General features: G+C 36.6%; 2 protein-coding genes across 9 annotated transcripts in view; one reads left to right on the forward strand and one right to left on the reverse strand.

Annotated features, from left to right (window-relative positions):
- CENPJ (centromere protein J) overlaps positions 1–23,934 on the reverse strand; it is a 52,298-nt gene extending 28,364 nt beyond the window's left edge. Inside the window, exons 1-6 of one of the 7 annotated variants that reach the window (XM_007495182.3) lie at positions 23,690–23,933; positions 14,780–15,298; positions 13,535–13,658; positions 6,729–7,040; positions 5,701–5,842; positions 91–193 (exon numbers count right to left, since the gene is read on the reverse strand). In XM_007495182.3, coding sequence (XP_007495244.2) covers positions 91–193; positions 5,701–5,842; positions 6,729–7,040; positions 13,535–13,658; positions 14,780–15,220 — 1,122 coding nt within the window. In that variant the 5' untranslated portion in view covers positions 15,221–15,298; positions 23,690–23,933. Of the gene's footprint in view, positions 1–90; positions 194–5,700; positions 5,843–6,728; positions 7,041–13,534; positions 13,659–14,779; positions 15,719–16,600; positions 18,551–18,621; positions 18,755–23,689 lie in introns of those variants that run through there. The other 6 variants (XM_016421841.2, XM_016421840.2, XM_056794662.1 and 3 more) reach the window with 6 other exon arrangements.
- Positions 23,935–23,962: 28 nt separating this feature from the next.
- The window catches only part of PARP4 (poly(ADP-ribose) polymerase family member 4), a 115,504-nt gene continuing 111,597 nt past the window's right edge, over positions 23,963–27,869 (forward strand). The window contains exon 1 of one of the 2 annotated variants that reach the window (XM_056794659.1): positions 23,963–24,121. The gene's annotated coding sequence lies outside the window, so the exon portion shown is untranslated. The remainder of the gene's footprint in view (positions 24,122–27,869) is intronic. The other variant, XM_056794660.1, reaches the window with a different exon arrangement.

Below are 27,869 nucleotides of genomic sequence, written 5' to 3' on the forward strand. Positions count from 1 at the left end.
AAGGTACTTTTAAGGTGAAGTAACATAATGACAAGTTCTTAAAGGGATGAGTTCTTAAGATAGTTTAGTCAGAACATTTGAAATGCGAACCTGTAGCTGCTTTTGTTTCAGTTCCTCTTCTTCTATCTGAATCTGTTCCTCTAAGAATTCTTCATATGTCTGTTTCCTTTCTCTAATAGCAGCTTTAATTGGCCTGATAATGAAAGTAAAATTATGAAGCACATCAATCCTGATGGTAAAACATTCAATGTGAAGTGTCACACTGAGACTCTTAAGAATAAGTTTTAAACTTTAAAAGGTAATATTTACTATTTAATAAATCATTTTTAGAAACACAATCTAAACAAATGTATCTGATACATTAATACTCTAACATAATAGATCACAGTGAGTCCACATAATACAGTATACCCTCAGAAATAGAAAGATATCACTTCAATGTGAACATTTTAATAATATGCTAAGAATTGTTTAGTATTTCAAACTATTAAGATTTGTAGTTATGCTACTCAATTAAAACTAGAAAATGCTACCATACGTGCTAATTTTTATACTTTTATTTTTCCTTTTTCCAAAGAAGGATTTTGCCCAAGATTTATGACAGAAATCATATATCTGAGATCTAGTTTGGGTACTTTTCTCAAGTAAAAAAACTGACACTTCTATACTCCTAATATGCCACTACCAAAACTACCAACTTTGCCAGCTTTCATCTCTCTCACAAGATAAGCATTATTTCAATCTTATGCCAAAAAGTATGATCAAGTAAAAGAAAATAACATTACTGGGCATTCTTCCTGCAATATTCAACAAGTCTGACTGCCTCTTCCCTCTAAAGAGCCCCAGTGACAGTGCTCTCACCTGGTTCTCTTCCCACTATCTGAACCCTCCTTCTCATTCTTCTTTGTAAGCCCATTTTCTCCCAAGTGGTCTTCTGGTACCCTCTTTTCTTTTTGTCCCATTTTCCTTGAGTCTTGCCTGGTTCCAAGGGTTCAATTATTGCCTCTACCCAGGATGAAATCAGTAAGCTAGTTCTTAATCCCTCCCCTGAACTGTAGTCGCCTATCCCTGGATATTCTACCAGCACTTCAAAATCATGTTTAACACTGAATTTCTCATATGCTCTCTCCCAACTCTAGCCTATTTCTGTTAATGGCACCATGAACCTCTCAGTCACCCAGAATTTTTTTGATGTAATTGTCATCCATTTATTATATTTTGGTAAAGCTATTCTCAAGATTCTCTAAAGCTTCTACAGTCAAGGTTAACTAGGGTTCATGGAAAGATTTTAGGAAGGTGGTAAATTTGGATGGGGAAAAAATTACATTTTTATTTCCTTTAGCCTTTGGTGGAAATTTACCATTTCCTACAATTATGAGTTAAAAATTTACTATTTCCTATAGTTATGAGGCTTCAGATTATCATGGATTCTGACAAAAAAAAAGTCCCCTGCTTTAGAAAATAATAGTAATAATGTTCCTAACAAATGACAAAAATAATAACCACCACCAAAAACAGTAACAATTGCCATTTTATCGAGCACTTAGAAATTTGCAAAATTTTTTGGATATATGCTTTCTCTTTTACCTCCCAGCAACCCCGTGGGTTAGGAAAGATTCCTATTATTGCAGAAACACTTCATTGTTTGTGATGCCTAATTATGGACTATTTGGCACTGAGGAAACCAGAGGAATGTACCTCCTACTAAAATTCCTGAAAAGGAACTTTTCTTTTGCTGTTATGGAAATAAAATGACAGAAAAAATATATTCATAGATTTTGTTTTTCCTTTTTCCAAAGAAGGATTTTGCCTAAGATTTATGACAGTACCTAACCATCCATTTTTATTCAGGAATCTGAATCTGAATCAGAATCTACTGGCAGTATGGTTTTAAAAAAGAAAGAGAGAGAGAGAGAGAGAGAGAGAGAGAGAGAGAGAGAGAGAGAGAGAGAACTGTGCTTAAAAGCCAAAAGATCTGAACTTAAAGGCTGTCTCTGATGCTTAACAGCTTTTCAACTCCAGGCTAGTCTTTTATTGTCAGTGTCCCCATGAGTATAATGGAGAGAATCATACTGTACTACTTACCTCATAGGGAGGAAAGCAATATCCCAGCTTAGCTACTTACTAACTCTCCTGTAAGGATCAGGTATCCTATCTATATAGAAAGCCAGTCACCCAAACCCAAAACTTCAGTCATCTTCCCTCTCCCTCAGTTACCACATCTTGTCATTTCTATATCAACAACACCTAATTGCATCCACCCAATTGATAAAAATTTATTAAATGACTGCTAAATGCTATACAAAAGCTTGAGGATACAAATACAAAGAATGAAACAAGCCTAATCCCAAGAAGTGGCAATGAGTTACACATGTAAATATACAAAGATAACTCAAGGAAGGAAGAAAAGGAGGGAGGATGAGGAAATATTTCATGTAAAAGGGGGTGCCTGAACTACATTTTAAAGAAAGAGAAGGATTCTGGGAAACGGAGACAAGAGAGTATATTCCAGATATGAGGACAGTCATTACAAAGGCATAGAAACAGATAATGGAATGTCATGCATCAGAAACAGAGTTAATGCCAGTCTGGTTGGATTACCAAGTACAAGAGTAAGTGAAATGTCCATAGGCTGGGACTATGTTGTGAAGGGCTTGGAAAGCTCAGTTGTAGAATTTATGTAGAGATGGCTATTATCCTAGAGCACCACAGAAGTTGAATAGAGGAGAGGTATAGTTGGATCTATACTTAAGGAAAAATGATTTAGCAGCTGTGTGAAGAATAGCCTGGAGACAGGGAAACCAGTGAGGAGGCCATTACAATAATCAAGGCAAGAGGTAATGAGGGATTTAACTATAGTGGTGGCCAAGTCAGTGGAGAGATACCACAGAAGGAAGAATGGCAGGATCTGTCAACTGAGTGAATTATGTAAGGGAGAGGTAGGATGAATTGAATTTCCTAACAAGATTATGATGCTAGATGACTGGCAGAATGGCGTTCAACAGGAACAAGGAGATTTGGAAAATGAGTAGGTCTGTGAGAGGAAGGTGGAGGAAAACAATTTTAAAAATCCGATATACAGGCAATAATACAGTACTAAAACTAATGAGAGAATGAGGCAACAATATAACTCTAGGAGTCATCAACCTAGAAATGAAAGTTAAATCTATGGAAACTAATGAGGTTACTGAAACAGAGAGTATGGGGAGGAAAAAGGGCCCAGGACAGGTGTGGAGAATATTCACAAGTTAGGGATTGAGATTATTGCTGATAATCAAGCCAAACAAAGAAACTGAGAAATACAATCACACAAGGAAGAGAACCAGCAGAGGAGAGAGTATCCAGGAGGAAAGAGTGTTGAGTACTCAATAGTGTCAATTACAGCAGAGGTCAAAAAAGCTGAAAAAATATCATCACTAAAAGATCATTAGTAACACTAGACAGAGTAGTTTCAGGTGAGTTATAAGCAAATCAAGATTGAAAATAACCCAAGAGATAAGAGAAAGAAGGAAGTAGAGGTAGCAAGTGCAGATATCTGTATCTGCTTTCTGCTTTACCCTCCAAACTGATCTCCCTACCTCCAGTATTTTTCCTCTCCAAGACATCTTTCAGACCATCTTCATGTATCCAAAATCCAAAAGCCTTTTGGATTCTCATGGCCTAGGGAAGTAGTTGCCAAAATGAGGACTCTGTAATAGCCCTAAGGGGTGGGTGATCATCTAGAGAGTGGGTTCATGGGTTGTATTCCACCCTCCCCTGCCATAGCCAATAATGATTAAATTGTCTAACAGTACCACGACTCTCTTCAATACTCTTCCTTCCCATAGTTGACCTTCTGTGGCTTCAATGGGTCTGGGTCCCTCGAAGTGAGCAAGATATAACCTAATCCAACCCAGCACCTGAAAAAGTTGCACAGGATAATTTCTAACACACTGCCCCTAGGGTCCCCTCACCCATTTCCTCCAGATCATGACAGCAGCAGGTTTCACGCTCTAGAGCAGGGAACAGCACCCTCCCCACATACTTTTTTCATTTTTCCATGGAAAAAAAGTATAGAAATATGGCTGGATTATAATTGTATTATCTTTACCTTAAAAGGTACCATTCATCTGAAAATCTCTATTTGGAGGGTGGGGGTTGGAGTAACACCACTGTCCTTCCAAGTAATCTCCTAGCATCTCAATTTCCTTATTCTTAACTCCCCACCAAAAAAGAAATTTCTCTGTTCAATGATCTCTGAATTGTCAAATCTAATGTCCTTTTCTTAATTTTCATCCTTTTAATAATGCCTCTCTGCTACATTGAACACAACTGCCCACCCTCTTTTCCCTTCTTTCTTCTAGCTGTATGATCATTCCTTCTCAAACTGCTTTGCTGGATCATCATTCATTTTGTATTCTCTAAGCTTGAATGTTCATCAAGCCTCTGTCCTGGTCTCTTCTCTTCTCCCTATAAAAGCTCTCATATAAGTTTTAATTATTGTTATGCAAATGTGTCCCCTCAGGTCTATGTCTCCACCTGAATCTTTCTCCTGAACTGACATTTTGACCTGAATATGCTCAAAGGCATCTTACATTTAAAATATTTAAAATAGACCTCATTACTTCTCTCCCCAAACTTAAAACTCTCTTTCAAAGTTCCATATTTCTTTTGAACATACCATCATCCTTCTATTTACCCAAGTTCTCAACCTTACCATTATCCTTGAATCTAATCTTTACTCACCCCAAATATCTAGTTAGTTTTCAAATCTTGTTTCTTCCTCTAGAACATCTCTCACATCCCCTTCTCTCTACTCATAAAGTTTTGGGCCTTATCACTTCTCTGAGCTTCCTTCTTGATTTTTCTACCTCCAGTTTCTCCCCCTCCAATTCATTCTCCATAAATCTGCCAAAATAAATTTTTTTAATGTAGATCTGACCATATGACTCCTGTATTCAATAAGATTTCAGTAGTTACAAAGTTATTCTAGGATAAAATGTCATTATATCCATTTAAAATTTCTATTTCTAAGTTTTACAAGTTATCTAATTATTAGCATAATGGTACATGTAAATAATATATAAATACACATAATTGGAGTACATAAACTTTTTTTTGTTAATGGAGTGCATGATCAAAAAAATTCTGGCCCAAAAGATTTAAGTTCTTCTATAAGTAGACCCTACCATTTTTTCTTATTTTCACACTACTTACCTTAACAGTTTATGTAATAACTAAACCACACTATCAACTGTTCCCAGAACTTAAAGGGCTCTTTCCTATGGGTCTCACATTCACAAAGGCTGACCACCCACCCACCATACCTACAATGTACTCCCTTTCATGTGTACCCCCTTTTAGAATCTTTCTCTCTCTTCAAGATTCAACTTAGTTACAACTTTTTCTTGCTAACCCTTTTCTGAGAGGACAGCTAAGTGTTCTCTCCCTACCTCTTAGTAATACCCTATATGGCATTATACTTATGTCTATGGATTTTATTCCTACAATAGAATGAGTACTACTTTTTAATCTTTGCAAACACAGCCTAATTCCTTATTCACAGCAGGTACATAGTAAAAGGTTTTAATTGAACCAAACCACATTTTTCAATATCAAGTAAAAAGATTCCCCACCACTTAATAAATCTCATTTTCAATTATAATACCTTGAGGCAAATAAAAAACACATAATATCTAATGTGTTAATTAACATAGATACCTTTCTTCAATACTAGACACTGCTAACAATTTTCTTCCATTGTTAATTTCAGAGGAATCACCAAGTTTTTTTGAGTTTGTAATCTCTTTCCCTTCTGGTAACTGTTCTGTCATTTTCTCCCAACATGGTAGTATACTTTCCCCTACGATATGAATTGGGAAAAATTTAGTTGGAGATATGCAAACTGTCATAAACATTCAAAATAAAATAAAACCAAAATAAAGGTTAAAATTCTAGAACTGTACAAAATATTCAGGTAGAGCAGAGTGGCACATCAGAAGCATGCTGGGCTTGAAAGCAAGAGACTAATGGATTTAGGCTCCCCCCAAATCACATAAAATAGTACCAGAGAAACAAGAATTCTCAAAGTTTTAGTAGTAGCATGTTAGTTTACAAAATTCTTCCCCATATATCATCTCATGTAATTCCTAAAAAGTATTAGTGATAATGCAAAGTATGGCAAAATCAAGGCTCTGGTACAATAATTGATTCCTTGGAAGACATAGCTAGGAAGGAGCAAAGTTAGGACCAGAACTAAGGGCTTTCACCTACTATTTTAATAATCTTTCCAATCTACTACACTCCTTTGTTCTTTTGTGATTAAGAGGAAAAAATAATTACATACACTCAAACTGTGTCTATCATCCCACACTGAGCTTAGAAACTTTTGTCTCACTTAGAAAGGCTTGTATTACACAGTTTAAAATCATTGTTAGTGTTGAAAATACTAAGCGAAAAGACACAAAACCTGTGGCCAACGAGGGAGAGGGAGAGGGAAAGGGAGAGGGAGAGGAAGAGGGAGAGGGAGAGAGAGAGGGAGAGGGAGAGAGGGAGAGAGTTTGTCCATACATACACAAGTAGGGGGAAGAGGGGAGACAGAAACAGACAAGGGGAAGCAGAAGGTGGCAAAAAAAAAAGTATCAGAAAATTCTATTATGGAGTAGCACAGTAATATTTCACCAGGTAAATATAAAAAGAGATTCAGATTATTTAGATATGAATGCACTTAATTTCAAAAGATGGCTCACCTGTGTCATTTTTATTTTCTTCTTTCAAATCATTTTGTGTTTTTATACATGCTTCTAGACATTGTGCCTCATGAAAAAAATCTGAAGTAATACCACCTTTTGAAGATAAGACACATTCTTTATTCACAGTCCTGCAAGGATTAGTTTCTCTTTCTTGTACTGAACCACAAGATAAAACTTCAATACCATGAGTTTTTTCTCTGGTTTGATTCTGGTACATATGTGACAAGAAAGGTATGGTTTTGTGTACAGTAGTAGAACTCATGGAATTTCCATATTTGGGGCTCTGATCTTCAGACAGTAAATTCAAGCCTTATGAAGAAAACACAAGCAAAATTAATATTTTTGTGAAAAATTAGCTTTTCATTTTACTACTCTACTATCCTGTCTCTTCCACTCATCTACATCTCTCAAAATGAAATAACAAAGTAACATTTTAATAAAAATAAGCTAAATGCAATAATGTTAGTATTTTGAACACAAAGTATCTTCTACATTATTTTAACTAAGGTCATTTGCTGGTACTCACGTTCAGGAAAAATAAGCATTATTCAATAATGAGGTTCATTCCTTTTCCAGCAGCACATCCTTGAAAATGCATGTAGTTCTGTATAATCTAAATTATTTCCCAAAGCAGTAAAGAATGCTCCACTTATACACAAAAAATTACCAATACTAAAATTCTGAGGATCCACCCTTATCACAACCACTTCCCATGCTACTGGGATCCCCACTCTTCTCCCAATTCACCTTCCATATGCATTTGGAAGTCAGTGAGAGGTGTTCTAAACCTAAAAGTTTACAACTTTTACCAACATTTACACATGTGCCCTAACCACTTTATGATCCATGCTATTCATAGAATCTTAAATTTGGAAGGGACTTTTAGAGCCCAAATAGCCCAACCTCATTGCTAATGCAACAAGACATTATTGGACAGCTCTGTTCATTAGGAAGTTTTTCCTTACTTAGAGCAAGAATCTGTTTTCCTACAATTTTTATCCATTAGTTTTAGTTGCCCTCCAGAAAAACACAAATTCAAACAATTCTGATATTGCTTCATGTAGCTAAGTCACTATTATGCTATTATATCTCATCTAAATCTTCTCCAAGCTAAGCATTACTATGTTACTAAACTGTTCTAACTAAACACAGCATGGTTTCCAGACCTCCCACTTTCCTGGTTACCTTCTTCTAGACATTCTACAACATACTACAGTTATTTACCTCCTTTTTTCAAGACTGTCTAGAATTTGGTATAGCTTATAACATAAAAACTATCAGAACACAACTCTTGCAACCTGCCATAACTGAACAAAAAACACCCCCAGATCCTATTTCATATCCATCTCACTATGACCCCTCCACCATAAGTCTATATTTTTACTGCCAGGGTATTGTGAACTTTAAAATTACTCCACCCTACTTAGATGTAATTTAGGGGAAGATAAAATTGTAATCTGATTGAACAATGAAGGTACTGAGTTCTCACCTTATAGTGAAGCTAGAACTACATTTTTCTGTTCAATCAATTTGATGTTTCCTCCAACTGAGCCATGTTGACTCTTCTTGCATCTCTTCCCAAACCTCTCCATTTTCAGGGAAAAGACTTTGAAAGGAGGTTAATCGAGTAAGTTTAAGTATGTCTCTATTATTTTTAACTTGAGAATGTAACTATGTCAATTCAAGTCTCAACCTTAGTAACAGTCAAAATCCACTCTCTTGTGAATAACCATGTTATAAAGAGACTCTGTAGTTTCCAACATACATACGATTATTTCTTCTATTCCTAGCACAGCTACATACTTTACAGTAATGGACTTGTGCTCAGCCATTTTTTAAATACCCATACATGAGAACTCCAGGCATATCTTTGCTTTCATTTGGAAGGGCTACCATATACATGGAGTAATCTGCCACAGGGTTATGTGGAAAGCCTGAGTTTATTTGCACAAATTTTGAGCCAAGACACAGATAATATAACATTTTAAAATAGCAAATTAATCAAATACATAGATGATATACTCTTGACTTCAACAGACGCAGAAGCATGTCAGGACGATAATAAACACCTTCTTTTGGAATTGCACAAAAGAGGTCATAAGATCTTAAAGGATAAAATTCAGTGGTGTCTCCCTAAAGTAGAATATTTGGGATTCATCCTGACTATAGGTGCCCACTCTATTTCTCCCAAAGAAATTGAAAATATTCAAAATTTAAGCACTCCTACCACTAAGAAACAGTTGAGAGCAATTTTAGGAGCAACAAGGTTTTGTAGACGATGGATTCCTTGCTATGGGGAAATTACTAAACCCCTTATACCACTAACGAGGGATTCGGTCCCTGAACCCCTCAAATTAGAGCCAGAACACTTGTCAGCTCTATCAGATCTAAAACAGGATATCCTGTCTGCCCCTGCTCTAGGTATCCCAGATTGCAACAAGCCATTTACTTTGTATGTACATGAGCAAAGAGGGGTAGCTTCAGGTGTTTTAACTCAGACTTTGGGGCTATCTCAGAGCCCAATTGCTTATTATTCTGCCCAGCTGGACCTAGTAGCATCAGGAACACCACCATGTCTTAGAGTAGCTGACGTACTGACTTACTGTGTCAGTACTGTGTACAGTACTGACGTACTGACTTACTAGTGACAAAAACTGTTGATCTAATATTAGGATGCCCATTAACAATTATGTGCCCACATGAGGTAGAAGCATTGTTGCTAAGGCATAGAACACAGGCATTCTCGGATCAGCAAATTACAAGGTATGAAATAACCTTGTTAAATAGCAAAAACATTACCTTGAAATGCTGTACAACCCTTAACCCTGCCACCTTGCTTCCAGATTTACCAACTTCAGGAGAACCATTACACAATTGTGAAACACTAGTGTCCATGGCAGAAAAGCCTCAAGATAATCTCTTGAACACTCCCTTAGACAATCCAGATCTGGTCTTATTTACTGATGGTTCCTCTTTTATGAGAGATGGCATACGTTACACTGGAGCTGCTGTAGTCACAGAATTTGCCACTGAGTGATCAGCTTCACTGCCCTCTAATATTAGCGCTCAAGGGGCAGAACTCATACCTCTGCAACATGCCTGTATAATTGCCAAGGATATAAAGGCAAGAATTTATACGGATTCTAGATATGTTTTTGGCAACTGTCACTCAGTCGGGATGCTATGGCTCCAGAGAGGATTTTTAACCTCAGCTGGAAAATCTATAGCTAATGCAGAAATTATTAATGAAGTTCTTTCTGCTCTCCAGGTGTCTGAAGCCCTAGATGTAGTTCATTGCTCTGCCCATACAGGTGGCACTGACCTTGTCTCTAGGAGAAATGATTGAGCAGATGCAGCTGCAAAGCTAACAGCCATAGAAGGCCTAAATTAATTTTAACATTAACAACCACTGATGACTTAAATTTATCACTTTCCTATAATGAAAAGGAAGTGGAAAATGAAAGCAAAAATTCAAAGCAAAACAGATTAATGGAGTTTGGATGTCATCTGAAGGAAAACCCCTGCTCCCTAGAAGTTTCTATCACCAAATTTGCCAATCTATTCATAAAAATGGTCACTTTGGCACCCAGGGCATCGTGGATTCTGAAGAGAGTATGGATAGCCCCTGGTATAACTACTATAGCTAAAGTGTGTACAGCCTGCTCTACCTGCCAAACATATAACCAACATGCCTTTCATGGCAAAGCCTTTGGTGGGCATCCTCTGGCTTACACACCTTTTGAGCACTAACAGATAGATTTCATAACAATGCCAAAGGCTAGATATTATAAATTTTGTCTAGTCATAGTAAATCAACTGACCAGATGGCCGAAAGCATTTCCTGTGACTAGAGCCACAGCAGCTTTTGTTACTAAGGTGCTTTTAAAAGAAATTATTCCTCACTTTGGCCTGTCCATATTGATTCAGATAGAGGAAGTCATTTTACTGATTCTGTCCTAAATCAAATATATTCTTGCTTGGGGATAACTCCTAAATTCCATGTTCCAGATCATCCCCAGAGCTCAGGCCAAGTTGAAAGAATGATCAGAGAACTTAAAACTATGATTGGCAAATTATGCACTGAGACACATTTAAAATGGCCTGAAATTCTCCCTCTGGCCCTATTTTCTCTTAGAAGCAGGCATAGAGGAGACCTACACATCTCACCATTTGAGATGCTTTTTGGACATCTACCTATATAGGCTAAGCCTTTCTCCCCTGCATATACATCACTATTATGGGGAGACACTACTATTGCTTCCTATATACAGGAATTATAGGATAAACTGCACGAACTCCATGAATCCAGAGCTGCAGTACAAGCCGGACCACTAGACTTTTCTCTCTTTATGACTTAAACCCAGAAGACACGGTGTATATTAAGAATTTCCAGCATACTGGAGCAACTCAGCCTTCCTGGGAAGGACCATTCCAAATATTGTTAACTACTCCAACATCTATAAAGGTTGGAGAGGACTCTTGGAATCATTGCTCACATGTGAAGAGAGCATCTTCTGTTGAGACTGATTGACTGCATCCTATCACATGCATTGGAGATAATAATCCATAGACAAGTGGATACTGTTTTCAGGAACACATTGAATTCTTGATTTTTCCCCCTTATTTTTATTATTGCTTTTTTAAATTTTGATTAGAATATTTGATTTTTTCCCTTTTTTCTCATTTCTTGTACTAAAGGTACATACAGTTAATATTATTTTTTTCTGCAGAATTATATGTTATATATATATATGTATATATATATATACCTGCTATAATATCAATGCATACCCAAAAAAGCTTTAAACTGTGGGAACCTGCCATTTATTGATAAAATGTTATGGGACTGTGATTAATGTTTGTGTCTGATTCTAGAAAATGGGATAAAAAACAAGGAGCACAGACTTAACCTGAAGAGTGCCAAAAAGAGCACACAGGAAAAACTAGTGTGAGACTCGAGGTTGCAATGCTTGACATATGTTAAGTCATAGGACTTTCTTGTATCTACACTCTTTGTGAAATACTCAGACAAGTACCAAAGTTTGATTATCATCCTGGCTCCCTATATCCCTGAGAATGACAAAAATCAGACCAGGGAATGACAATTCCCTATCAAAATAATAAAATTCTAGTTCTTTTTCTTCTTATAGTATGGCGACTTCCTGTAGTCTTGGCTGCAAATGGGTAAGTGAAATATTACTGTATTCTGTCCTACAGACTTGTGAGATAGAAATTTATTGAACCCTAAAACAAGGGCCTATTATGAAATTATTCTTGCTTACTCAACATTTTATATACATAGATTTTGGATTTTTTATTCTAATTTTGAATTTTTTTCTTTCTCCCAAAAGTTTAACTTTCTTCCATTTTTTTCTTTATATTTTTGTTTTTTTCTCTTCTTTTGATAATTGACTCATACAACTCTATAACTCAACATTGCATCTGAGCAGAACTAGATGTTTTTTAACACCCATTTCGGGGGGGGGGTTGTATTTTAATAAAAATCCAAGATTTTGAAATTTTGTTCGAGAAAGATCTTCAAGGAAGAAGCTTGCTAACTCCTAAATCCAGAGAATGAACTGTTGCAGAAAGATGCCAGAAAAACCTACACTACATCAAGAAGATCAAGAATGAACTTTGGGTGTGGTTGATTGAACTAAAGTTTGATTGAACATTTATTTGAATGTATACTCTTATGCCAAAAGGGGACTGCCCCCTAACTGGGTTTTGTCAATATGCCCAGCAAACATTGGTTTTTCTGTCTGTCTTTCTTCTATTTTGCTCTTCTATCTAACTATTGTAAAATTTCTATTAGAAATTGAATATTGTATACATCTGTAGTTAGAAGTACTTTAGGACTACAAGAGGATTATGTTAAATGATCAATGGGGAGACTAGTCTCCCAATGATCATTGGGAGGATTGTGAACTAAAATTACTCCACCCTACTTATACCGTACTTTAGGGGAAGATAAAGTTGTAATCTCCTGATTGAACAATGAAAGTACTGAGTTCTCACCTTATAGTGAAGCTAGAACTTTAAGCTAAGTCTATTTTTAGGTCTCAATACAAAAAGGTGTTAAGTAACTATAAAGGTTAAATTAATCACAAAAAGGTCAAGTAACTAACAAAAGGTGAACTTAACAAAGAAGTGTTAAGTAACTCAAAAGATATAATCAAAGAAGATGAGAACTAAAAGTATGGGCAGTGCTGGAGAAAGCCTTTGATGTGATTGGTAGATGTGAAAATTTAGAGGAGCAGACACAAGGGTGAAAGATCTATATATTTGGGATTTTCTGTCTCTCAAAACACTCTCTTTCCCTGTTGGCAGTAGAGTTAACTAAGAGCAGCATGCTGGCCTTTCGGCATCTTAGCATGGCTACAACCTATTGTCCAGTTCGGTGGTGAGTTTCTGGCTGTATTTCCCTCCTTTACTTTTCCAACTTTATCCACTTAGAAGCCTCTAATCTTCTTCAGAGACCTAGAGGCGAGGATTTTAAAACTCCCCCTGGCACAGGTCAGGCAGGAGAATCCTATATCCTCTTCCCTTGTTCTCCTTAAATTCCCTCCCTCTATATTAATTAAATTACCATAAATTTCCAGACTGACTTGGGTATTTTATTTGGGATTTTTCCCGGCGACCAATTAACTCTAGATCTTTAAGTCACAACCCTAAAATTATCTTTACAGTCTCCATTTGTAAATATGAAAAAAGGCTGGTGACAACCAATTATCAAAACACTACAATGGAAAAAAAAATTCACGAACATAAAGCATTTTTGTAAAGTAAGGACTAAGTGTTACCTGAGTGTGTCTGTTGCCCAGATACCATAGTCAGTAATTTCTCTTGCTCTTCCAGGAGCCTCTGAATCTGTTCTATTTGCTGCCTCTTCAGCTCCTCCTGCTTCTTCTGTTGGACTTCTCTGAGCTTTTCAAATACATTTTTTTGTTCAATTAATTTTATGTTTCCTCCAATCGAACCCTGTTGACTCTTCTTGCATCTCTTCCCAAACCTCCCCATTCTTAGGGAAAAGACTTTATTTAAAAGGTTAATCAAGTAAGTTTAAGTATGCCTCTATTATTTTTAACTTGAGAATGTAACTATGTCAATTCAAGTCTCAACCTTAGTAACAGTCAAAATCCATTCTCTTGTTATTAAATTGATCTAAGTACAGATGAAGTCACTTATCTTTTAATTCTACATGACATAATACAATTTTTTGCCAATTTTTGCTTAGTTATTTAATGTCTTAAATTTTGTCTTATAAATTACAATTGTCTTAACTCTCATTTATAAAATCATAGTGGTATTGCTCATTAGTTAAAAGGGACATTGGTGATAACTGAATCTAGTCCCTACATTTTGCAGATTAGGAAACCAGGGTCAAAAAGATGAAGTAATTTGCACATAAATGCTATAGATTTGTGTGAAACCCATACCCTATCCTTGGAATGAAGAACATGAATCTAGAATAATCAATCTGTACTATATGGGTAAGAAGTTTATAATCTTGTCCTGAACATCATCAGATTGTAATCATTTGAGCTACTGCTTTCAAGCTAGGCTGTCAAGATAATTGGGAAAGATCTAGTACCCCTTGGTACACTGACTCTAACAAATGAGAGTTTATCCCGAACATAAAGAGACAAAAGTAAAATGGCAACTGATGCATTATAAATTACTATTTTTTTGGTAACAGTCATTTATATCTGCTCTGAAAAGATAGGGATTTTCTAATAGAGATCCTAATGAACTCAAAGCAAACTGAAGCATATATTTTTAGACATGGGTAATGTAGGAATTTGTTTTGCTTGACTTTCCTTATTTTTAAGAGATTTTGTTTTTTCTTTCTCAATGGATTGGGGTGGGAAGAGTGAGAGAATTCAGAACTGAAAATAAAATAAAACTCAAAAAATAAGTAGGCAGTCACACTTTAAGTCTAATACTCTTTGTAGTTTTTTTTTTTTAAGACTTTTAAAATGGGAGGGGAGATTAATTTTAAAACTACATACATAAAACCTTCAAATCTGGCTAAATAATTTGTTTACCTGCTCAAGTTTCTTGAAAAGTGGATCTCTATAAGCTGCTTCTTTGGAATCATTCACATCAGGTACATCAATTTTGGTATCTTCCCAGTGGCCCAAAGTATCTTTGCATGTCAGTGATTGTTGTGACTTCTTAGTGTGAGGAAAGACTGAATGTGTTTCATTTGTATCTGATTGCACTCTATATGGGCTTTTAGAACCCAAGATCTGTTCTTCTCGAAGTGAATCATCACTTAGAAAGCTACAGCTGTCTGAAAATTCTGTGCTTTTAACAATAAAACTGGAGGAAGTATTTGCATTTGACTGATTCTCTCTCCCTATTTCCAAATTAGGAAATCCACGATTCAGTATCACACCAGCACGGGAAGGATTGGACATCCACTGAGCTAAAAAATTTTGCCCACTATTTAATTCTGAAGAAGTGGGCATCAGGAAAATTGTCATCTGATCACTAATAAGTTAAAAGAATGTCAAAGCTCTTGTAGTATACAACTTTTATGTATGACTGCTGATATTCAATACCTGTAGAGAGAAAAACTTCAATTAAAATGTGTATAATAAAAAGTCCCTTCAAATGCCTGTTGAAATCTTCCTCTTCAAAATAGGGTTTTGGGGTTACTTCCTTCATTAAGCCTTCTTCTAATCCTCCAACTTAAAGAACTACCTCTGGAATAGCTTATTCCTTTTCTGTGACCACTCATACGAATATATCACATTCTTACTTGTAATAGTGGCCTGGGTACCTGTTTTTTTTCCCCCTTTTGGGAGAAGGAACTTCTTTACCTAGGGACAGTTTTTCCATTTTTCCATCTCCAGAGTACCTCACATAATATTCACTTAATAATTTAGCATAATTAAGTCAGTTTTATTTAAATCTAATAAATTTAACTGAATATTCTCCTGAAACTGCAATCTATTATGAAAGACAACACTATAAAACAACAGTTTGTTTATATATATATATATATATATATACATATGTACATATCTTTATGTCTGTATATACTGAGGATGTGTACATACATACATTCTTTAAAACTATAATCCACTATGAAAGAAAATTATAAAGCAATAGTATCTACATATGCATACATATTACATAGAAAGATAAACGTTATGTAGATGTGATATAAATGTATAACATATCTAGTCATCTATAGATATAGATGACACACACACACAGAGAAATCTCCACAAAGTCCTATTCTGAAGTTTCACAATAACATGGAAATGACCTTGGGTTCCTGGAGACTGTCATCAGAGAGCAAACTCTAGCAGGTTCTACCATGATGGAAAGACTTTAATTACAATTCTAGCAATATCTGCTTTCTAAGGACTAGTTTAGCTAAGTATAAAGAGATTCATCACCTTCAGTGAAAAACTGTTTGGTCATGATGGCCCATGAAACAAAGAAAAATACAAAATTACCCTTAGTTCTATACAGCTCTCTTATGATTCTATAGTGACTATGGAAGAGTACAGAAAACAGGAGTAGCTGGTGCTACAAATCAATGCTTAGTCTGTCTGTGAAAATTAACTTAGCTGTTGGTATTCTAAATATAAGAACTGGTCATCCTTGTCTGATGACCAATGATTAGACATACTATTAGAGAAACTAAATTGCATCAATATTGACATTCTCCTTGTAAATGAAACTAGAAGGCAAACGTTGAAGCTAAACAAAGGGTGGCTCACAGGATTGGTGGGAGACACAAAGGAGTTTGCAGGGTTGATTTCACAAAAGCAGCAAAAAATGTAATTTTATGAGACATTTGATCATTTCATTTTAAAAAGACAACTATAAAAAGTAACTAGCTTATATACCAATTTCTGAAATAGAGAATAAAGGGCTAGAGACATTTTGTGAAGAATTCATTAAGAACTTCCAAATCAATTCAACATATTCTTTGATCCTGGGTGACAGCTATACATCATCCATACTTTGAGAAAAGAATCAGGAAGTGAACCTGTTGAGCACTAAATAAAACAATGTTAAAATATTTAAATGAAAAACATAACTGATATTTTAAGAAAAGGAAAAAATTGATTACTGAAGTGGGACTCACTCCCAAATTAGCAATATATTCAGGGGCCAATTAACATTATGGTAGATTTACAGAAAAAGAATAGCACATTTGGTACCAAGAATAACAAATGAATAATATTTATGTCTAACATACTTTGAGAGATGTCCCTGTTATGATGAAATTTAAAATATTTACATGTCACAAGCAACAATATTCACTGTTAAAATTTGCATCCTTTTATCATTGTTCACCATTCAATAAAAGTTAGCCTTTAATCTGTATTATTCATCTTTAACAGTAATTAAAAGTATCCAATTACAGCAATGGTAATAATTTTTCATTAAAAGTAAATCTTTAAATGGCATTGAAATGGCTACATGAGAACCCAAATTTTAAAAGCAAAAAGTCAGGGTGAGAAACAAATTACAAAATTCTTCCGTGACATTTAAAAGTAGAACTCCTTGCCCAATTGACAAACATTCTACAGTACTAAGCTATTTCCATTTTCCCCACCTTCTACATTAAGCCTTTTCTGATCCTTCCTTATTCCTCCCCCTAGGAATTACCTTGTATTTACTTTTTAATATCCTAATGTATATCACCAACTTAAAAAACTTAGGGCAGGGACTGTTATTTATGTCTCTGTACTCTTAGTGACTGGTACACAGAAGACTGCTTAATAAATGTTTGCCAAATGTTTTATTTCCCCACCATTTTATTCTAGAAATTGTACTTCCAGTTCAATGAGTTCAATTCTAAAAAAAAGAATTGCTTATGCATAAAGTAATTTTTTTCACTTGTATAGGATATATGATGGGGCTGAGAGAATCATGAAAGGTATCTATTCTACCTGGAGAAATGGCCAGTTGTGACGATTCAGGATGTATCATACTGATATTAAAGGGAACTGGAAACAAATTTACAGAAGACACCTTCCCTCTCTCCCCCTCCAAAAAAAGCATGGAATGAGAATCTTAGCACACCTGGGGAAAAGTCCCCCCCCCCTTTTTTTTAAACCCTTACCTTCTGTCTTGGCTCCAAGGCAGAAGAGTGGTAAGGGCTAGGCAATGGGGGTCAAGTGACTTGCCCAGGGTCACACAGCTGGGAAGTGTCTGAGGTCATATTTGAACCCAGGACTTCCCGTCTCTAGGCCTGGCTCTCAATCCACTGAACTACCCAGCTGCCCCCGAAAAGGGCCCTTTAAGAAACTTTTTTTTTTTTAATCACATTCAGTATAGTGTCATTTCACCAAATGTTTTCACTGCTGCCAATATCACATCCTCAAAGTCTACTGAATGATACCAAAAAGTTAATTTGCTGGTTTGGAAAGTGACTAATCTTTTTCTTTTGTTTTGTTCCCTCTCCCCACGCTCCCTATCCCCGAAGCCAAGGATTTAAAAGCCTTGAAACCAATCATGACTGTTCCAAAATCATCAGTATCAATGCACATAAAGGGACCAAAAGCGAATATAAACGCTGAGGGGACTCTGTGGCGGAGGTTTAAAGCAGAAATTCTTTAACGCCTCCAGCTGGACCCTCATCCCACCCCTGTGAAAAGTATCCGCAGGAAGTTACGACCAATCGGGGTCTCAGTGGAGAGGACGCCCTCGCTGTCCCGCTTCTCCCCCAGGCCTCGGGACAGGACAACTTCAGAGCGGCCTCCCCATGGTCCTCCCGCAGAGCAGGGCGGGCACTGAAGCCTCACTGGGCTCAGGACCTCTAGGAGAAAACCATTTCCCGCCCCAACCACAAGTATCCCAGGATCAATTCTGACACCTTTTTCCCCCACTCCCATCCCCCGCCACCATCCTAAGTTACCGTTTTCGATCCCCGCAAGACCCACAGTCCACTTACAAACCGGCGCCACAGCCACCGCCACAGCCAGCGCCTCCCGCCCCATTTACAAATGAGCCACCGCCTCCCTCGAAGCCCCGCCTCCAACCCGCCGACGCCCCACCCGCTGGGGTCCCGAGGCATCTGGGAAGTGTAGTCTACTTTTGCCCGCGGGGTACTGGACACAGGGCGTCACGAACTGGATTATGAACTACAACCCCCAGAATACGCCTCTGGTAAAGACGTTAGTGGTCCTTGACAGGATCAGGTTGCTTCTTCCGCTGGGACTAGAAAGGAAGACTGCGGCAGCAGGGGCGGCGGCGGCAGGGGCGGGGGAGGGGGCGGTTGGCCGTTCCCTATTTTTCCTGAATGAGAACCGTTTCCAGAAACAAACTTTCGTAGCAGATGTTTGCTCTTTGCAACTGACTGTTCTAAACACCTAGGAATATAGGAATGGGCCAACCCTTAAGTTATGGGGTCGGATGTGCAACCTTATGCAGGAACTGAAGCTGTCAAGCAAGGCCAGCCCCGCTTCGGGAGCTGACGATACAAAAGATAATAACTAACATTTATAGAATGCTTTACAGAAGATCTCCAAAGAGCCGTCCATGTATATGATTTCATTAAAGCCTCATGAGCCTGTGAAGTAGGTATTACAAGTACTATCCCCATTTTAGAGATGACGAAACTGAGGTCCAGAGTTGTGAAAGAGACCTGTCCATGGTAATAGTGCTAGTGTCCTAGGAAGAGGTTTTTTGGGGGGTTTGTTTTTCAACCTTTACCTTCTGTCTTACAATTGATACTAAGTATCAGTTCCAAAGCAGAAAAGCTGGAAGGGTTAGGCAATTGTAGTCCTGTGACTTGCCCAGGGTCATACAGCTAGGAAGTATCTAAAGTCGAATTTGGATCCAGGAACAGCTCTCATCTAAGCCCTCTTCTTCAACCTGACTACTAGCCTGGTACAGCCTCTTATCACCTCACACCGGGTGTTTGATATTCCTGTCTCAAGTTTCTCCCTATTTCAGTCTATCCTCCACTCAGCACTCAGCTGCCAAAGTAATCTTCCTAAAGTAGAAGTCAATGTGTCAGTCCCCTATTTAATCAATGCCAGTGGCTCTCTGGTGCCTCTAGGATTAAATATAAAATTCTCTAGCTTTTAAAGCCCTCTACAGGCTCTTTACTCCTATCCTTCTGCTCCCCTGAAGTTTGCAACCAGTGACCCTGGCCTTCTTGCTATTATTATTCCTTGCACAGGCACTGAATCTCCCAAATCTAGGAATTTTCTTTCTTAAAAAAAAAAAAAGCCTTTCCTTCTGTCTTAGAATTGGTATTATCATTTTTAATTCATAATATATTTCTACATAATTAATGTAATATAATTCATAATAATATAATAATTGATATTAAGCATCATTTCCAAGGCATAAAAATGGTAAGGGCTTGGCAATGGGATTTAAATTACTTGCTTAGAGTAACAACAGCTAGTAAGTATATGAAGTCAAATTTGAATCCAGAATCTTCCATCTCCAAGCCTGGTGCTCTATCCCCAGAGCCATCTACTTCAGGGATCCATTTGTCTGTCCCCTATACCTAGAACTCTCTCCTCCTTTATCTCTGCCTCCTAACTTTTATAGCTTCCTTCCAAGGCCAAGCTAAAATCCCACCTTCTAATTCCAGTGCTTTCCCTATTTTAATTATTTCCTATTTATCCTTTATGTCGCTCCTTTGTATATATCTGTTTGCATGTTGTCTTCCCTATTACAAGGTAAGCTCCTTGTGAGCAGGGATTATCTTTTGTTTCTTTTTGTAGATATTTAATAAATGTTTATTGAACTAAATAAGCCTTCCCTCTCTTGGTTAGTTCCAACTTAAATTATACATACTCTATCTTTCTTGTACATAGTTGTTTGCAGGGATGTGCTAACATCTAGTGGTCTAGAACAAAGTGTACCCTTGAATAAACACGTGATAGAGAGCATTGCAAGATGAAAAATGAATAATTTTGAATACATTCAGGAGATTTGGACAAACAAGATTTGAAAGAAAGCAGAAAATTGAGGGGAAATTTTAAAGAGTTTTTGGGATGGAGGTCTCATATCCAAAATACATAGAAAATTTTGTCAAATTTAAAGGAAGATGAGCCATTCCTCAATTGATTTATGGTAAAAAAAAAACTATGAATAATTATTGGATTAAGAACTCAAAACATATGAAAAAATGTTCTAAATCATTACTGATTAGAGAATGGAAATCAAAACAATTCTACAGTATTATCTCACATCTATCAGATTGGCTAAAGTGATAAAAGGGGGGGAAATGACAAATATTGGAGGCAATGTGGAAAAATGGGGACACTAATACAGTAGTGGTGTAACTATGAACTGATTTAACTACTTAGGAGAGTAATTTGGAATTATGCCTAAAGAGTTATAAAACTGTGTGTGCTGTTAGACCCAGCAATACCAGTTTGGGGTCTGTTTCTCAAGATGATAAGGGAAAAATGAAAAGAATCTATGTGTTCCAAAATATTTATAGCAGGTCTTTGTGGTACATGATTGTGACAGAATATTACTGCACCATAAGAAATGATGAGCAGATTAAATTTTTGTTAAATGGAAAGATCTACTTGAAATTATGAAGTGAGATGAGTACGACCAAGAGAACACTCTATACAACTATAGAATTAGTATTTAAAGAATAACCTGTGAATGTCCACCTCTATAGAAAGGACTGATAAACAGAAACCTGAAAGATATTATATATATGTATATATATACATATATATATGTATTTTTAAAAATTTGTTGTTGTTGGATGTTGCCTCCTTTGATGCAGGGAGAAAGAGGGGAGAAGGGGTGAGATACCTGGGAATTTTAAAGTAAAAAAACTAATATTTTTAAATGTACACTTGACACACTTTTGAGTTTAATCTGCATATTGTTATCTTCTTCTCTATCACTTAAGTCTCAACAATCAACAAAAAACAATAAATAAGCCCTGATTTGTAGCCTCAGCTGATTTCAAAGATGTAAATTCTCTCATTGCAAATTTAATAACTGGCTCTCTAAAGAGGGTTTCAGCTGTCTTTTGACATTCCTGTTGTTTGTATGTTAATAAATGCTTGTTGAATTGAGGAAACTGACTCCTCTTTTGTAAAATAGAGATAATACTTTAAGGACTAACTTCAAAGGGTTTTTAGGTTAACATTTGTAATCATAATAAACTAATAACTGAGCTATTAGAGAAGATCAGTATGGATTGGAGTATTTGGAGTTAAGCTAACTACAGAATTTTAAGTACATTGCAGAAATTTTAATCTCCCAAACCAAAAGTATAGTGAATTTTATTCCATATAAGAATTATCTTTGTCCCTTTATCTCTCCTCTTCTACCTCTTTTTTAAAAATCTAGACCTGTGATTTCATCAGTGTGGAAATCCTTTGACTGATGAAGATCAACAACTCCTACTTTTGGGGTTGCGGGGTTTAGGGGACAGAAGTCACATCACAGAGTTAAAAGGCATTATTTGAATCTGGATCTTTCTGACACCCAAGACTAGCCCTCTCTATCCACTAAACCTCTAGTTATTCCATTTATTGCCTTGTATATTTGAGAATTCAGTTTTAAATTTCCTTTGCAAGCAAAAATTTCCTTTGATACATTTTATTAACAATAACAATATAGTACTATAACTGCATTCAAATATCCACCAGTTAACCAAGCATTTATTAAGTACCTAGGCACTGAGGAAACACACAAAGAATGAAATAATCCCTGATCAGAGAATTTATATTCTATAGGAAACAAACACATGTGTATACCAAATAAATAGGGAATACATACAAAATAGTTAAAAACAAGGTAGTCTGAGGAGAGTATTTATAATGAGAAGATGAGGAAATTCTTCCTATAAAAAAATGCTGCTCAAGCTATATTGAGGAAGAGCGATTCTATGGGGCAGAGGTAAGGAGGAAGTACCTTCCATGCAGGGAGGGCAAGCCTACATAACCAGTGAAAATACTACTACCTAACTTCTGACCAAGAAGAGTTAGGAGATGAAACCAGGCAATTTCATTAAAGAGATCAGAGTCCACTGCTCAAATTTCCATTTGTTGAAAGTAAAATGTAGGCTCCATGAAGGCTAACTTCTCACTTTTGTATTTGTATACCCATCATCTAGCACAATAATAGGACCTTAATAAATGCTTGTTAATTAAATGACAAATATCTAACCTAACAATTAGAATCTTAAGTTAGAAAGAACCTCATAGGTAATCTAATCTAAGATATACTTCATGAAATAAATACAAAACAAGAATTTCCTCTACAATAGCCCCAACAAGTTATCATTCAGCCTTCACTTGAAGGCCTCTATGGAGGTGGAACCCACTACTCCCCATCGAAGACCTTTCCACTTTTCTAACCGGAAAAGCACTCATCAGGCTTCTTTTTTTTCCAAGTTCTCCTTTCTGATAAAAACCAAGATTGAGTAGGTAAAGAATTTAGAGTTGGTTTTTTTGTTTGTTTGTTTTTCAGAAAATTACAGCAGACATAACTAACTGAAGAAGTAGTATGTCCAAGATAAATATGGATCAGTAAGCACAATATGAAACATTATTATGCAAAATTACAAGTATTATTCTATAAGCTTACTGGGGCATGGGGGGAGAGATGGAGGGGGACTCAGGGGAGGCCTGATTGCTTGAAAAATCTCCCAGTCGAGATAGCCAAAGTTCAGCTTGAAAGTTTTATTCCTACTTAGGATGTACAAAATGCAGGTTCTCACTTTGCCAACTGAAATGAGGTAGGTGGGGGAAGAGGTCAGGGAGCCTCTCCAAGAACTCTTAAACCCACCAACAAAATAAGAGTTTTTACATTTCCTTGGGTCTTATTTGCCAAGCACTTCTCAAAACGGGGAGCTGAAAAATCTTTTAATGTCAGGATACTTACTACATGTTTGACTCACGGAAAGTCTTAACCTTTCTGGCCCTCAAGTTTCATCTGTAAAATAAGAGGGGCAGGGCATGGGGTCATGGAGTGAATCTCAATCCTACCTCTGGCACTCGCTACTTGTGGACCTGGAAAGTCTCTTTGTGCTGTTTTCTCTTCTATATAAAATGAGGACGTTGGATTTGACAGACTGTGAGGTCCTTTCCAGCTCTCGAATCTCTCTGCCCCAGCAATTGTCGGGAAGAAGGAAAATTCTTGGGAGTAAGTTTCATCGTCCATCAGTGGAGGCCAAGTTACTAGGTCCTCTTGTAGTTCAGCCGGGGAAGGCGGAGTCTGCTCCCATGCCCCCACCCCTTTCCGCCCTCCATATACGCCCGCTAACAGGAGCATTCTGGGAAGGGAAAGGGAGTCTTTCCAAGTCCTTGGGTGTTTTCTTTCGGTTTTGAGGGTTTGGGTTTTTCCCCTGGTTCCGTAGAACAGTCTAGAACTTGGAAGCAGGAAACCCTCGGATAGAGGGGCATAAATCCCGCTGCCAGGTGTGTATGAGCCCTTCTCAGCTCCCTTTGAACTATCCTTTCCCTGAGTTGAACTTCCAGTCTTGCTTTTCTGTTGCCACCTATCAGCCAAAGTCTGACTGCTTCTAGCCGCTGTTCTGTGCTGCATCCCCAGGGTGCTTTTGCGTCTTCTTATGCTCTGTGACAGTTGGCGGCTTTCAACTACCCCCTCCTCCCTAGACTGATATGCCTCAAGTTCAAATGATAGGTTATTATTGTCTTTTAAATGCACCATATGTTTGAGGTCACTTGGTTCTTAAGCAAAGTTTCTCTTCGAGAAGATCTCTTAGTTCTCATAATCCTCAAAGTCGGGTGATTGTTTATTTTATTTTCAAGGGGTGAGGTAGGATTTTGAGGAAGAAGGAAATGGAAGGTTTGGATTTGATGTGGTGATACAGAAATATTTTAAATGAACACATCGCATGCCATTTTGTTGTTTGTTAAAACATTTCAATTTTGAAATGTGAGAATACTTGAAAAAGAAGTAGAATGGTTGTTGAGTGCCCATTGTTGGGAATTTAATATACTACACTTCCTGTCTAGTATATAATGTTTTAAGTTTGATCATATGGTTAGCATATATATATATATATATCCTTCTATAGAAATTTATATATACATATATAGATATGGGAGTGGTTGGATTTGAGGAGTGTAAGGTTCCCTTCAACTTTAAAGTATTATGGTTTTGTATTTTGTTTGTTTTTCATTATTAGTTGCATCTTTTAAAAGCAGTTCTGAAACTAAAATGTGGGTAGAAATGACCATTAGTTCCCTAACTCCTAGGCCTGATGATTTCAGGGAAAGTTTTTATTGTGGGAGGGGAGCTAAGGGAGTGTCTTGATGATTAAGAGTTAAGAAATGAAATTTGACCTCATCTTGATAACTGATGGGGGAGTGGAAATGTTTTTGCTCCTGCCTTATCTCTCTCCAGTATTATTTCTCCTTCTTAACCACTCTCCATATTCTACTTGTTTCCCAGTTGAGTTTGAGATATTTCTACATTAAACTGTGTATATATGTTAAACCCTCCTTTGACTACTTTCAGATCAGAGTGAAATTCACTGAATGGCCACTTTCCTTACCCCTTCCTCTATACTTATTCTGACAAACTCCAAAGTTGAGAAAATAGCACTTTCTCCCTCCCATCCTTTCCTCCTTTCTACAATAATGTATTCCTTTTGCTACCCCTGTCTTTTCCATCTTCAAATACTCATAACTAATCCACTTCCAGGGCCTCTTTTTCTTAATTATCCCCTGAATCCCCTTTGAAGATGTTGAAGGATACTTATTTTTCTTCACATCTTAAAAAGTTATCACTTCCTTTCATGGGAAGCTGATACTTGTAACTCCTAAGAACTTTATCATATTATCATAGAAAGAGTATACCTAGACAGAGGGCAAGGGTATGAGTTGAACATAATGATATGATATCTAAAAAGATAAAACTAAGGAGTGAAAAAGAGAAATGCACTGAGAGAAGACTTAAGGGAGAGGCAGAATTGGGTAAATTATCTCAAATAAAAGTGACACAAAAGTGCTTTTATGGTGATGGGGAAGATGGGGTAGTTGGGGGTAGAGTGCTTGAACCTTACTGAAATCAGACTCAGTTGGTTATAGAAATCTATCACCTACAGGAAAGTAGGAGGTGAAGGGGATAAGAGAAAAGGAGTGGGGCAATAGAATGGAGGACAAATTGGGGAAAGTGGTGGTCAAAAGCAAAAGGCTTTTGAGGATAGACAGGGTAAAAGGAAAGAGTAGGGAAAAAAGATGGAGGTTAATACACAGTAATCATAATGGTGAAAAAATTATGTTTCTCTAATAAAAATCCTTATTTCTCAAATACATAGAGAAGTGAGTCAAATGTATAAGAATATAAATCATTCCCCAGTTAATAATGGTCAAAGGATATAAAAAAGGCAGTTTTCAGATGAAACAGTCAAAACTATATATAACTATGTGAAAAAAATACTCTAAATCATTATTAGAAAAATGCAAATGAAACAACTCAGAGGTACCACCTCATACCTATCAGACTGACTACTATGACAGAAAAGGAAAATGACAACAGTTGGAGGTATGTGGGGAAATTGAGACACTAATGCATTGTGAGAGTTGTAAATTAATTGAGACTAGAAAGCACTTTGGACCTATGCCCAAAGAACTGTAAAACTAAATCTACCCTTTGACCCAACAATATCATTACTAGGTCTCTATCCAGGGAATAGGACCTATATGTACAAAAGGAAAAGGATATATATGTATATATATTATATTATTTATATATTTTATTATATATTTACATATATATTATGTATATATATGTAAAAATATTTAAAGCAGATTTTTTTGTGGTGGTAAATTGAAAAGTTAGGGGATACCCATCAATTGGGGAATAGTTAAGTAAGCTCTGGTATATGCTTCTAATGGAATACTGTATTGTGCTATAAGAAATGATGAGTAGGATGATTTCAGAAAAACTAGGACTTTCATGAATTAATGCAGAATGAAGTGAGCAGGAGAACCAGAAGAACACTGTACATTGTCATAGCAATACTGTACAATGAACAATTGTGATTGATTTAGCTGTTTTCAGCAGTACAAAGATCCAAGACAATCCCAAAGGATCAGGATGAAAATTGCCATCTGCCTCCAGAAAAACCCAATGCAGTCTGAATCCAAATGAAAGCATACATTTCACTTTTTTCATTTTTTAGTCATTTTCTTCCACAAAAGAGCCAATATGGAAAAATATTTTACATTGTTATTTGCACATGTAAAATCTATATCATATTGCTTACTGTCTCAGTGAAGTGTGAGAGGAAGGAGCAAGGGAGAGAAAACAGAAGTCAAAATTTTTTTTAAAAACCCAATGTTAAAAATTTTACAAATAATTGGGGGGAAGAAAGAAAAAAAAAGCACTATATCACCATCATCCAACTACTTCCATCTGCTCCAATAAATTTACCTTTCTTAAGTTTTGCTAAACTCTTGTGTTTATAGTTCAGTTCTTACTCAGCTCTGGTCTTCATCATAAGTGTTAGAATGTCCTTTGTTCATTAAACATAATTTTTTTCCCTTTGTAGGATTATATTTAGTTTTGCAGGACAAGTTTGTTGTAAAACTCCTTTTTGACCTTTGGAAAATTGTAAAATATTGGAAGATCTCCTTGGGTTTTTAGTAGAAGCTTCCAGGGTTTGTGTGATCCTGATTGTAATTCCAAAGCTAGCTAATCAGTCAATACATAATTACTATGCAAAGGACCAAGTATACAAAGAACTCAAAATCTCAAGGAGTTCACAGACTATCAGGAAAACAACATGAAAATAATTTATGTACAACAAGATATATACAGAAGAAAGTGGAGATAATCAATAGGGAAAAGGTATTTGCATTAAGGGAGACTAGGAAAGGCACTGTAGAAGGTGGCATTTTAACTGGGCATTGACGAAATTAGGGGAAAGAAATAATGTAAGGAGACTAGAAGAAGGAGCAGGAAGATTATAAAAAACTTTGAGTACCAAACAGAGGATTTGTTTTCAGTGATTTTTCCCCCAATTACATGTAGAAGCAATTTTTAAAAACCCTTACCTTCTGTGTTAATATCATTTTTAAGACAGAAGAATGGCAAGAGCTAGGCAATTGGGGTTAAATTATTGCCCAAGGTCACACAACTAGAAAATGTCTTGAGGTCAGATTTGAACCCAGATCTTCCCAATTCCAGGCCTGG

The sequence above is a fragment of the Monodelphis domestica genome, chromosome 4 (genome assembly GCF_027887165.1).
Source record: "Monodelphis domestica isolate mMonDom1 chromosome 4, mMonDom1.pri, whole genome shotgun sequence".
In the NCBI taxonomy this organism is placed as follows: Eukaryota; Metazoa; Chordata; class Mammalia; order Didelphimorphia; family Didelphidae; genus Monodelphis; species Monodelphis domestica.